The sequence below is a fragment of the Oryctolagus cuniculus genome, chromosome 4 (assembly GCF_964237555.1).
Source record: "Oryctolagus cuniculus chromosome 4, mOryCun1.1, whole genome shotgun sequence".
In the NCBI taxonomy this organism is placed as follows: domain Eukaryota; kingdom Metazoa; phylum Chordata; class Mammalia; order Lagomorpha; family Leporidae; genus Oryctolagus; species Oryctolagus cuniculus.
The window spans coordinates 147,275,541-147,287,308 of NC_091435.1; the positions used below are offsets into that span (position 1 = coordinate 147,275,541).

Sequence of the window (11,768 nt, forward strand, 5' to 3'; positions counted from 1 at the left end):
CATTTTTGGCATTCTTTTAGCTGACACAAGAAATTGTACTTACAGGGGACTGTGTGATGGTTCAGTACGTTTATACATATCTATCTCCTTGAACATTTGATCCAAGTGTGTTTAGTTAAAGATTGCTTTATAACATATGGATTGAAGTTGAGGGGTTGAAAACTACATTTAGTATTCCATGTACTTTGAGATATAAATGTAACATCCAACAAAATGGCATTGCTTTCTTGGAGGGAACACTTTCTTTCTCCTTTTCTTTTTTTAAAAAAGAGTTATTTTATTTATTTGAAAGAGTTAAAGTGAGAGAGAGAAAGAAATCTTCCATGTTTTGGTTCACTCCCCAAATGGCTGCAACTGCCAGGGGGGTAGTAGACTGAAGCCAGGAACCAGGAGCTTCTTCTGGGTCTTCCACATGGATGCAGGGGCCCAAGTACTAGAGCCATATTCCAGTGCTTTCCCAGGCACATTAGCAGGGAGCTGGGTCGAAAGAAGAGCAGCTAAGACTTGAACCAGCATACACATTGGATGCCAGCATTGCAGGTGGTGGCTATACGTGCTATGCCACAGCACCGGGCCCTTTTTCTCTCCTTTAAAAGCCCCTTAATATTTTCGTATTTCTTTGTAGTTAAGAATTCTACATGATTTGTTTCTATCTTAAAAATAATAAATTGCGTCTCTGGATTGTTCTCATAGTTTTTACTGGAAGGAGTCAATATTTCATTATGTCAAATTCTTGTAATGTTAACGTTATCTTTTAACTATTGAGCTTAGGAAATATGCACAACTAGATTTGACTAGTTATAAATGTCTTTCTAATACTGTTCCAAGATACGACGTCATCATAGACGTTCTTAAGAATGTCTGGATATTGTTTTTATTCTGTTTTCTTCAGATGTGGGCACCACCATAGGTTTCTTAATGTGACTTTCTTTTCCATTATTTGAAAATAAATGTCTTGATTTATATCTTCTTTGAATATTACAGTAGCTAGCAGAATTCTACTATTACGAAACAAATTTCTATAAAAGATTAAATGCAATCAGGATTGCACAGTTAGGAGTTTCTTGTGGGGTTTCTTGTCTTTAAGGTGTTACATTGTGTTTAAAGAGCATTTTCTTGGGAAAAACAACTCAAGGAAATGACTTCCATGCTGATCTCATCAGAGTGGCTGTGGCGATGAGGAGACCCTATAAAGGCGTTTGAACAGTTTTTAGGGCATAGGGCGAATCGGAGTATTTCCCTTTCACCTTCATGTTACTTATTTTGTGTATGTGAATGACTACCGAGGTGGAAAATATAGCAAACTGCTTCATGTTTCTCCTGTTGGCCCAGTGCCTCTGAGCCAGTGCCTCTTGGACAAGAGACCCTCACATTTATACATCATATACCTATGAGACTGCTCTGTTGAACTACTGTCATATCCAAGGGAGTTACAGGAAGGGACTTATTATTTAGAAGGTACAGAAAATTTTCTATTTTATATTAGATCTTAATTATTAATTTGAGAGTATTGGTGAGATTTTCAATAATTATTTATTTTCTTTATGGCTGTTGCTTTTTTAAAAAAGTTTTGTTTATTTATTCAAAAGTCAGAGTTACGCAAAGAGAGAAGGAGAGGCAGAGAGGGAGAGAGAAGTCTTCCATTTGTTGGTTCATTCCCCAATTGACCACAATGGCTGGAGATGTGCCGATCTGAAGCCAGGAGCCAGGAGCTTCTTGGTGGTCTTCCATGTGGGTGCAGGGGCCCCAGTACTTGGACCATCTTCTTCTGCTTTCCCAGGCCATAGCAGAGAGCTAGATCGGAAGTGGAGCAGCTGGGACTTGAACTGATGCCCATATGTGATGCTGGCACTGCTGGCAGCAGCTTTACCTGCTACACCACAGTGCCGGCCCCTGCCTGTAGATTTTAAACATTAAAAATTTTAGAACTGTTATTTAAGTATTAAGTTTATATTAAGAGGTATTAATATTAAAGACAATTTTAATAAACATCTAGAGGATTACTTCAGACCTTAGTTTAGGAAAAAAAAGACAAAGGTTTAGTATTATTAACAATAAGATCATGTTAGGGCCGGCGCCGCGGCTCAATAGGCTAATCCTCCGCCCTGTGGTGCCAGCACAGCGGGTTCTAGTCCCGGTCGGGGTGCTTTAATTCTGTCCCGGTTGCCCCTCTTCCAGGCCAGCTCTCTGCTGTGGCCAGGGAGTGCAGTGGAGGATGGCCCAAGTGCTTGGGCCCTGCACCCCATGGGAGACCAGGAGAAAGCACCTGGCTCCTGCCATCGGATCAGTGCGGTGCGCTGGCCACAGCGCGCCGGCCGTGGCGGCCATTGGAGGGTGAACCAACGGCAAAGGAAGACCTTTCTCTCTGTCTCTCTCTCTCACTGTCCATTCTGCCTGTAAAAAAAAAAAAAATGATCATGTTCGGCAGATGTTGTTGGGGAGGGCAGCAGGCTGTCCGCATTCCATGGTGGAGGGCCCGTTGAATCCTGTCCTCCCTGCTTCTAGCCCAGCTTCCTGCCAGTGCATCCTGGGAGGCAGCAGGTGATGCATGCAAGTACTGAGTCCTGTCACCTGATGGAGTGCTAAGCCTCTGATCCAGCCCTGACTATTGCAGGCATTTGGGGGGTGAGCCGGAGCTGAAAGATTTTTCTCTTTATCTGTCTGTTCATTTCTCTGTCACTCTACGTTCAAATAAATAAATAAACATTAAAACCAAACTTCTTTTTATTTTTAAAGATTTATTTTATTTATTTGAAAGAGTTACAGAGAGCGAGAGGGGTGTTCCACCTGCTGGTTCACTCCCCAGATGGCCACAATGGCTGGAGCTACGCCCATCTGAAGCCAGGAGCCAGGGGCTTCTTCCAGGTCTCCGACGTGGGTGTAGGGCCGAAGGACTTGGGCCATCTTCTACTGCTTTCCCAGGCCATAGCAGAGAGCTGGATCAGAGGAGGAGCAGCCAGGACTAGAACTGTCTCCCATATGGGATGCCTGCACTTCAAGCCAGGGCTTTAACCTGCTGCGCCACAGTGCCAGCCCCCAAACTTCTTTTTTAAAAAGACATAGTCTAATTTTAGTTAGTAATATTCTTTTAATTATTCTAATGTTTCCTTGGAATGAGGTATACATGGAGCTACTGCAGGAATAGTTAATGTAGTTAAAAAAAAACTGAGCAGTTGCTGTCTTGTGGCCCTGGGTGTGTTTTCTCTCTTGTCTGTCCCTTGAGCTATTTTACTCATGGAGTCTTAGGAACATTCCTGTCCTTTCTGTTCCTTTAGAACTTTATCTTTATCATTCTAGTTAATGTTCCCCTTCCATGGCCATCGTGTTCTGGCCGAGCAAAGTCTGGTACAATGGAGAAAAGCGCCCTCAATAACAGATGGGGGGGGAGGCGCTGGGAGACACCCGGTGTTGGCTTCTCTTTCCTGATCACAGGTCCTTGGACAGATTCATAGCAAAAGTGGTCATTTCTCAGCCGTGTGTGACACTGTGGGCTTAAAGCGTGCTGATTTTGAGGTTGGGATAGTGTCATCACACCTTCAGGCTGCTGTGATAAACTACCATGAATTTGACAGGTGGAGCAGCAAGCATTCGTTCTCACGTTTCTCCAGTCTTACCAGTCCAAGATTAAGGCATCAGCAGACTTCGTGTCTAATGACAGTCTCCCCCTTCATTCATAAATGGTGATCTCTGCATCTCCCACGGTGTGAGGAGTGAGAGAGCTTTCTGATGATTTCTGTCTCAGGGGCACAAATCCTACCAATGATGGTTCCACCCTCCTGACCTAATCGCTTCCAAAGGCCCCAACTCCTAATACCGTTGCATTGGGATTAGGATTTGAACATAGGACTATGGGGCGGGGTGGGGGAGGCACACAAACCTTCAGTCCATCACATCCCACCACTGGCCTCCCTGAATTCATCCCACAAGCAAAATACATTCATTCCAACCCAACGGCCCTACATGTCTAAACTTACTCTGGCTTCACTTTAGAGTCTAAAATCTAAAGTCTTCTCTAATTATCATCTAGGGTCAGGGTGAGCCTCGAGGTACGGTTTCTCCTGAGGTAACTTCCCCTCCAGCCCTGAGCCTGTGAAACTACGCAAGTTATGTGCTTCCAAATACAGGTGTAGAATGGATACCTACAGACATGCCCCTCCCCGAAGTGAGAGATTGGAAGGAAGACGGGGGTGATGGGTCCCTAACAGGGCAGACAACGTTAAATCTCAGGCACTTCTTGGCTCAGTACTCTGCCTTCTGGGCCCAGTAGGGTGACAGTGTCACCTCCCACAGCTGGGCAGAAAGGCACGTTGGTCCCACCCCAAGATACCAGTTTATATTTAAAGGACAAAAATAAATTTAAATTAATTTAACTCTTTGACAAGCCACATCCTATACATTTTTGGTAAAAAAAAAAATTATGTCCTAAAAAGCTATAAAATAGCAAGTTAGGGGGAAAGAAGTGAGACGAATAGAACACTCTTCTCTAAAGTGTTCTATAAGTGGACATGGCCACAGTCCTCCATGAAACCCTGGGAAAAACAACAACTTGACCTTCCTATTGCCCCTCCCCAACTGCGTCAAACAGAAGGAAATTATAGAATAAGCCTATCTACCCTTTGAATGGTTTACTTATCAGAAGACTTGAGAGAGCAAGTTTTCCACAAATCATCCTTGTGCCATTTGGTCTTGATTCTTTTTTAAGAGTCGGTTGCCAGCATGCAGTTTATCACTTTCGCTGGATTTTAAGGAAGTGAAACTGTAGCATGCCCTTTGGCTTGATTGTTCTTTATTTCATGTTGCTTTTTAGTGTTGTGATATGTAATGTGAGAACCTTAGATGACTTGTTAGTGATAATAATGTGGACATAAATGTGAGAGAAGTAATTTTAATTATCTATTATAAAGTATGTAATACAATATGTTATAATTAATTATAAATATAATGTATGCTATAATTACTACTTAATTAACCCTTCCCACAGTTCTGTGATCAGTGCACAAGAACAGACCTGTGTCATCTAGAAAGAAGGGAGGGCAATGCCCTGCCAGCCCGTTTCACTTCTTTGGGCCCTGTCCATTTGTGTAATAAACTGCTTCTCTGTAGAAATTGGACACTGCTCCAAAATCCAGCATTGTGTTTATTAATCATTATCGGTGTTAGGACTTATATAGAGTGAGGTCTTAAGATAGACCTGCGGGGCCGGGGCCGGCACTGTGGCGCCGCAGGTTAAAGCCCTGGTCTGTTGTACCGGCATCCCTTATGGGCACTAGTTCAAGTCCCAGCTGCTCCACTTCCAATCCAGCTCCCTGCTAATGCACCTGGGAAAGCAGTAGAAGATGGCCCAAGTTCTTGGGCCCCTGCACCCATGTAGGAGACCTGGAAAATGCTCCTGGCTTTGGATTGGCTCACCTAAAAGTGAATGCACTATGCTTAGGTTTTGTAAGTAGGTGTATTTGACTTGTGTTTGGTTGGACATGCCTCTCCCCCGCCCCCGTTTTTTCTCTTTGATTCATTAAAAAATGTATTTGTAGGCAAGTTTCCTCTTTCCGTAAAGTCAAGTCACCAGTGGTTCCCCAAGGTTTGTTGTGAAAATTAAATGCAGTAAAGGGTTCAGAATGCCTGGACTTAGAGCCGCTCATAAACAGGGTACTGTCTCACGCCAGCGTCTCCCCACCCAGCCCCAGTTGCCCTGACCTCAGAGTCACACGTGACCATGCAGTAGTCACCTCCCCTTGGCAATGGCTCTTACAGACACGCTGCCTGCCCTCTGGGAGCTGCAGTACAGCCAGGGCTGGGCCGCAGAGGGGAGCCCTGACCAGAGCTCACCGTGGCTGCCACTAGCAGCAGTCCACAGGCTGCTTCCTGATAAATCTGATTATTACTTAGGCAAGGTGGGCAGCTGTTTTTCTGGATATTTGCATAGGTTAATTTAAATTTAGTAAAAATTCCCGCTGTCTTACCTTTTACATAATTTTCATGTCACACTCAGGATGCTCTTCGCCAAACTTAGGCTAAAGTTATGTTCATTTTCTACTTCTCAACTCTACAGATTGGCCATAATATTTAAACTTACAAACTTTCATATTAGGAAAGTCTTAGATGTAATTCATGGTTTGAGGTGCTACAGCTTGTAGTCAGTAGTAAAAAAAAAAAAAAAAAAAAAAAAAAACCTCTTCTAATAGCTGTAATACTTAGAAGACTCATTACTGATGTCCCGGTGAATTCATGAAGCACTGTCTTCCATCCGAGCAAGAGGAGCTGAGTGCGGTAAGACTTCCTGTGGTGCTCTGCTCTCCTTAAGCGTCAGATGAGCGGCAGTTTTCATCCTGAAGCAGCACCCTGACAGCTGCTTCAACTGTCCCCTGATTGTGTGCTGCTCCTCTCCTAGTGGGCCTTTGGAGTGACGCTGTGGGAGCTCATGACTCTGGGCCAGACGCCCTACGTGGACATCGACCCCTTTGAGATGGCTGCGTACCTGAAAGATGGTTACCGGATAGCCCAGCCCATCAACTGTCCCGATGAACTGTGAGTGTCATTCTGTTTACTGTTGTGGGATAGAAGGAAAGAGCGGGTTTCCATATTCACATGAAGCCTTCCCTTTTGGGACTAAGGGCTCTTCGAACTTGAGTTAGGCTCTTGTAGAGAAGCAGAGTCAGGCAGATTGTGTGTTTTCATGCATTTGACATTAGGACTTGTTGCACTTCCGTTTGTAGAGTGTAAACTAAGCACTGCAGATTAACCTGAGAGACTGGTGTGCGTAGTGAGACCCCTGACTGAGTGCCATGTCGCTTACTCTGTGGAGACTTTTGATTATAAAGCCCTAGTAATTGACATGGGTGTAGTATTTTTTTTTTAAACCAGGCCTTTTTCATCGTCTGGCCTTGCCGTAGGGAAGATGTTCTGGGCTGGTGAGGGAGGTGATTGCTTCCATCACATAGCCAATCCTTCCATGTAATGAAAAGTGGTGGGCAGGGGGCTCTTCAGGGGTGCCAGTGTGCACACGATGAGTGTGTTCTCAGTTCCAGAACCCTGGGCTTCTAAACCACGGCACTGATCTGACTGTTTGTCCAGTGTTCTTGGAGCTTAGATAACATTTCCTCCTCCCCCACGCCCCGTCTCTCAGAACTGCCACTTGACTGTGTCTTAGGTGTTTCCATGAAGTCTCTGTGTTTGCTGAAATATTTTGATTTGCTCTCATGAAACACTGAAGTCCACACATATGCAGAGAAGTTATTTTAGCTTTTTTTTTTAAATCATAGAACTGACAACAGATAGTAAAACTGGACAGTTTTAATATAGCATCCTCTGCATGCCACATCAGACAGAGGGCGTTAACCAGCAGGCTAGGCAAGTACTGTGCTGTCTGTCACCCACTGATTCCCGGCGCTGTCGCTCTGCAGGTTTGCTGTGATGGCCTGTTGCTGGGCCTTAGATCCGGAGGAGAGGCCCAAGTTCCAGCAGCTGGTGCAGTGCCTCACAGAGTTCCACGCAGCCTTGGGAGCCTACGTGTGACTCCTCTCCGAGCCCCACAGTGGGGGCTCACCTGGATCCCGCCACGGACGCTTGGTGTAGGATGCAGCGCTGGCAGGAGCACCCTCGTCTTCCAGAACACTGTGCCTTTGGGACGCTTTAGAATCGGAACTTCTAAGACAGACTTAATGTGGAATATTTTTAGATACGTCTTTTATTAGGTTGAACTTAAAGGGGTTTTGTAAATTTTTTGGCCAAATTTTTTAAAAACATAGTTACTTTGGATTAGTACATTCTTACAAAATAAACAGTTTTTAAAATTGTTTAGACGTGGATATTTGGAATAGCTATCTTAGTGCCAACTGCTATTTGATCAAGGTAATGTAGGTGACTCTCCTTTAAAATGTTTTTTAATACTGTTTTTTATCACTGTTCTTGGAAATGGTTTGTCTTCAAGATGCAATACTTTTCTTGGAGGAAACACAGAATAAAAAGATGTGTGGTTTGCCTTCTAGAAGCAAAGGCACTATTGGCGGGAGAAAAAGAGAAAAACAAGGGGGAGGGAAAAACAACAACATTTTTGTACTTGTGAGAAACTGCCCTTTCGTGGAGAACCGTTTCTTTTTTGTTCTGTGGCGGGGAAGTGGGAGCTGAGTCCACTGCATTTTCCCCTTGGCAGAAGTGGGCTTTGCTGTGAGCCAGGGTTGGGCAGATCAGGAGTAAGACACGGCAGTTTTATTTATTTTTACTCTCTGGCGAAGCAGATGACACAGGTCCAGCAAGTGACATCACGTGTCTCAGCTGAAGATTCCCTTTATTGCACCTGGAACAGTGCTATGCACAGAGCAGGTGCTGGAGTTGTGGGTTTTTTGTTTTTTGTTTTTTGTTTTTTTTTAATGTAAACTGGTACATTTTGTGCTTATCATCAAGGCTGGCTTAAGTATAAAACTTTTTTAAAACACCTGAAAAATTAAAGAATTTGTTTTATATTACAACAGTGTTGAATGGTTGGTTCTGTCTGGTAGGCCTTGGACCGTGCAACAGCCACAGCTTCGTGCTTGAGTTCCTGAGCGTTGCACTCGGGCTGCAGAGTCCTGACCTGGCTGCAGTGGGCTTTGCCCAGCTTCCAGGCTCTAACGCAATGTGGCATTGTTGTTTCAAGGAAGTGTGAAGAGCCCTAATGCGTTTCTGCAGAGCCAGTAAGGGAGCGCCGGGTGTGTGTGCTCCAATGTGGTTGCCCGAGCACCGCTGAGGGGCCCGCGGTGCTGCCGCTACGCCCGGCCTCACCGGACGATGAGGGACGGCGCCTGGCAGCTGGAGGCTCTTCCTGCTTTTACAGAAGCTTCTTGAGTAAAGAACACGTTAGGGAGAGTAGCTCGCACACTGCGTGTTCTTCCACAGACGGGCTGAGAGCATGACTTTCTGAGAACCTGTATTAACGCTGCTCCTTTGGTTTTATGAGCTGCTCAGTCTCCGGGATTCAGAGGAGGATATAAAACCTCCATTGACCATTTGTTAGTTAGAGATGTTTCTGTTCGTGACCTGCATTCTTAGGAGGCAGCCAGTTAGCAAATGCTTTCAGGGCGTCCTTTTCTGTGGTCAGGTGAGTGCCTTGTAGCACAGCTCAGTGTATAAGATCTGGAAAACTAAAGAACAGTTAGAGGCGGCGCTGCGGCTCACTAGGCTAATCCTCCGCCTGCGGCACCGGCACCCCGGGTTCTAGTCCCGGCTGAGGCGCCAGATTCTGTCCCAGTTGCCCCTCTTCCAGGCCAGCTCTCTGCTATGGCCCGGGAGTGCAGTGGAGGATGGCCCAGGTGCTTGGGCCCTGCACCCCATGGGAGACCAGGAGAAGCACCTGGTTCCTGCCTTCGGATCAGCGCGCCAGCTGCAGCGGCCACTGGAGGGTGAACCAACGGCAAAAAGGAAGACCTTTCTCTCTCTCTCTCTCTCTCTCTCACTATCCACTCTGCCTGTCCAAAAAAAAATAAATAAATAAACGGTTAGAGATGCCCATGGTGGCCGGTTCTCCTGCAGTGGCAGTGGCTTTGTTGAGGATTGCAAACATTACTGGACAGATTTCGCAGGTGACAGCCTTTCTAGAAAAGGAGCAGCTTCACCGAGCACCAGTGTGACAGTAAAAGCTGGCTCCAGTGACAGCGGCCCTTTGGGTTCTGTCCTTTCTCAGACACTCCTGTTGGGAGCACCGCCTGTGTGGACGCAAGGAGGACTGCGCCGTTCACCCAGTGTGTGCCTTACGCCTGGCGCTCAGGAAGGGGGCAGACCAGGCAGAGCCCGCTCCTCCCAGCCTAGGTCAGCTTGGAATCAGGAGAAGCAGCTGATGAAAGTCAGGTTTTGGTAAGAGTTATGCTTCAGATGTCATGGCCAGCCAGGCTTCTCTGAGTGGTGACATTTGAGTTGAGATCTGAATGACAAGAAGAAACTAGCCATGATCAGATCTGGGCAGAAGACACATGACAGCAGAAATGATGAGGCCTCCCCTCGCAGCCCTTCCCGCCCATCCCCCAGCTGCCGCCGGGAAGAAGGAAGAGGAGGCCGTGTGGCTGGAGCGCAGTTGGGCCGGGGAGTGGTCCCACACGAGGGGCGGGAGAAGCAGGAAGCCTTGGCACACATTTCTACCTGGTGCTAGTACGGTGCGGATTTATTCAGAGATTTTTTTTTTTAATTTATTTGACAGGTAGAGTCATAGAGAGAGAGAGAGAGACAGAGGGAAAGGTCTTTCTTACGTTGGTTCATCCCCCAAATGGCCGCCACGGCTGGCGCTGTGCCGATCCGAAGCCAGGAGCCAGGTGCTTCCTCCTGGTTTCCCTTGTGGGTGCAGGGGCCCAAGCACTTGGGCCATCCTCCACTGCCTTCCCAGGCCACAGCAGAGAGCTGGACTGGAAGAGCAATCGGGACTAGAACCGGTGCCCATATGGGAGGCCGGCGCTGCAGGCCGAGGATTAACCAAGTGAGCCACGGCACTGGCCCCTTCAGAGGTTTTTCAAATAAGGAGTGACATGATCTGAAGGTTGGGTGGTAGAAAGGCAAGGGGGCAGAAGTAGAGACTCCATAAGAAGCTGTTTTGTGGTCCAACAATATTACAATGAAGAGAAGGGGTAGACTGACGATCAGTCTTGAAGGTACCTGATCTGGATGTGGGCAGTGGGTGAAGGAGGAAAGGTGAAGGTACCTGATCTGGATGTGGGCAGTGGGTGAAGGAGGAAAGGGAGTTGTCGGGGGTGGGGGTGGCTGGTTGCCTGGGGGCGTGAGCATGTGGCTGTTGGGTCCAAGTCCTGAGATGGGAGAAACAGGAGCCTGCCGGGCAGAGGGGATCGGTGGTTTGGTGCAGGCTGGGCTTGAGATGCCAACTGATCACCTGGTGAGGACTGAGTTGTAGACAAGAGTCCACAGCTCAGGGAAGAGAGCTCAGTGAACACGCAAGTGTGCAAGCGTAGCAGAAGCTGTGCCACCGAATGGGTCTGCCTAGGGAGAGAGTGGAGAGAGAGGGCCTAGGACCGAGTCACGTCGAGTTTCGTGAGGAAGGCACATCGGAGAAGAACCCGCTGCAGCTGGTAAAAGCAACATCAGCAAAGTGAGGTGTGTGGCCCCCGGGAAGAAAGTGTGTGCAGTGGAGAGCGAATCCCCCCCGGGGCTTAGCATGGTGGCAGGTCCCGCGCGGCCTGTGCCAATGAAGAGCCTACCTGAGAAGAGAACGCAGCAGTTTCTGGAGCAGCTCCCGGGCCGGGCACTACTGCCTTCCAGCTACAGGTGCGGCACCGGCAGATCTCACAGGCTGGTGGGGACGACCTCTTTGCTGCCGTTTCACCCACTGCACGGAAGCCACTCGCCTCTGGCCCCGGGCCCGTTGGCAGTGCTGAAGGCTGTGTTTTTACTGGGAGGGAAATGTGGGACACAAAACTTGAGCTGTCCCCGCGTGTGGAAGTCTGCCTCTGCGGAGTCGACTCCCTGGCAGCCTCCTGCCTTGCCCAGCTGCCTGCCCGGTGGCTGCCTCTGCCCCACTGCCTGGCCCCTGCCAGCGGTCAGAACTCCCAGGCAGCAGTCGCCGCCTCTCTCCAGCCCCACCTGCCGCCCTCCCTCTCTCCCTGCCTCTAAGCCCTTCCCTTTGCGTGTGCTGTTCCTTCTCTGAGACAAGCCCCGCCCCCTCCTCCAGGCTCGTGTGGCTCCCCAGCGTAGTCCCATGAGTGTTTTTGAGTTCCTTGAGGAGAGGAACTTGTGCTTTAATCAGGTCTGAAACTCCATTACTTAAGTAGTGCTTGACACATGGTTGAATATTTAAA

At 47.6% G+C, this 11,768-nt stretch overlaps 1 protein-coding gene across 4 annotated transcripts in view; it reads left to right on the forward strand.

The window, feature by feature from the left end:
- The window catches only part of RYK (receptor like tyrosine kinase), a 103,096-nt gene extending 94,634 nt beyond the window's left edge, over nucleotides 1–8,462 (forward strand). For all 4 annotated transcript variants that reach the window (XM_070072806.1, XM_070072807.1, XM_070072805.1 and 1 more), the window contains 2 exons: nucleotides 6,389–6,525; nucleotides 7,401–8,462. In XM_070072806.1, coding sequence (XP_069928907.1) covers nucleotides 6,389–6,525; nucleotides 7,401–7,512 — 249 coding nt within the window. In that variant the 3' untranslated portion in view covers nucleotides 7,513–8,462. The remainder of the gene's footprint in view (nucleotides 1–6,388; nucleotides 6,526–7,400) is intronic.
- Nucleotides 8,463–11,768: the final 3,306 nt, after the last annotated feature.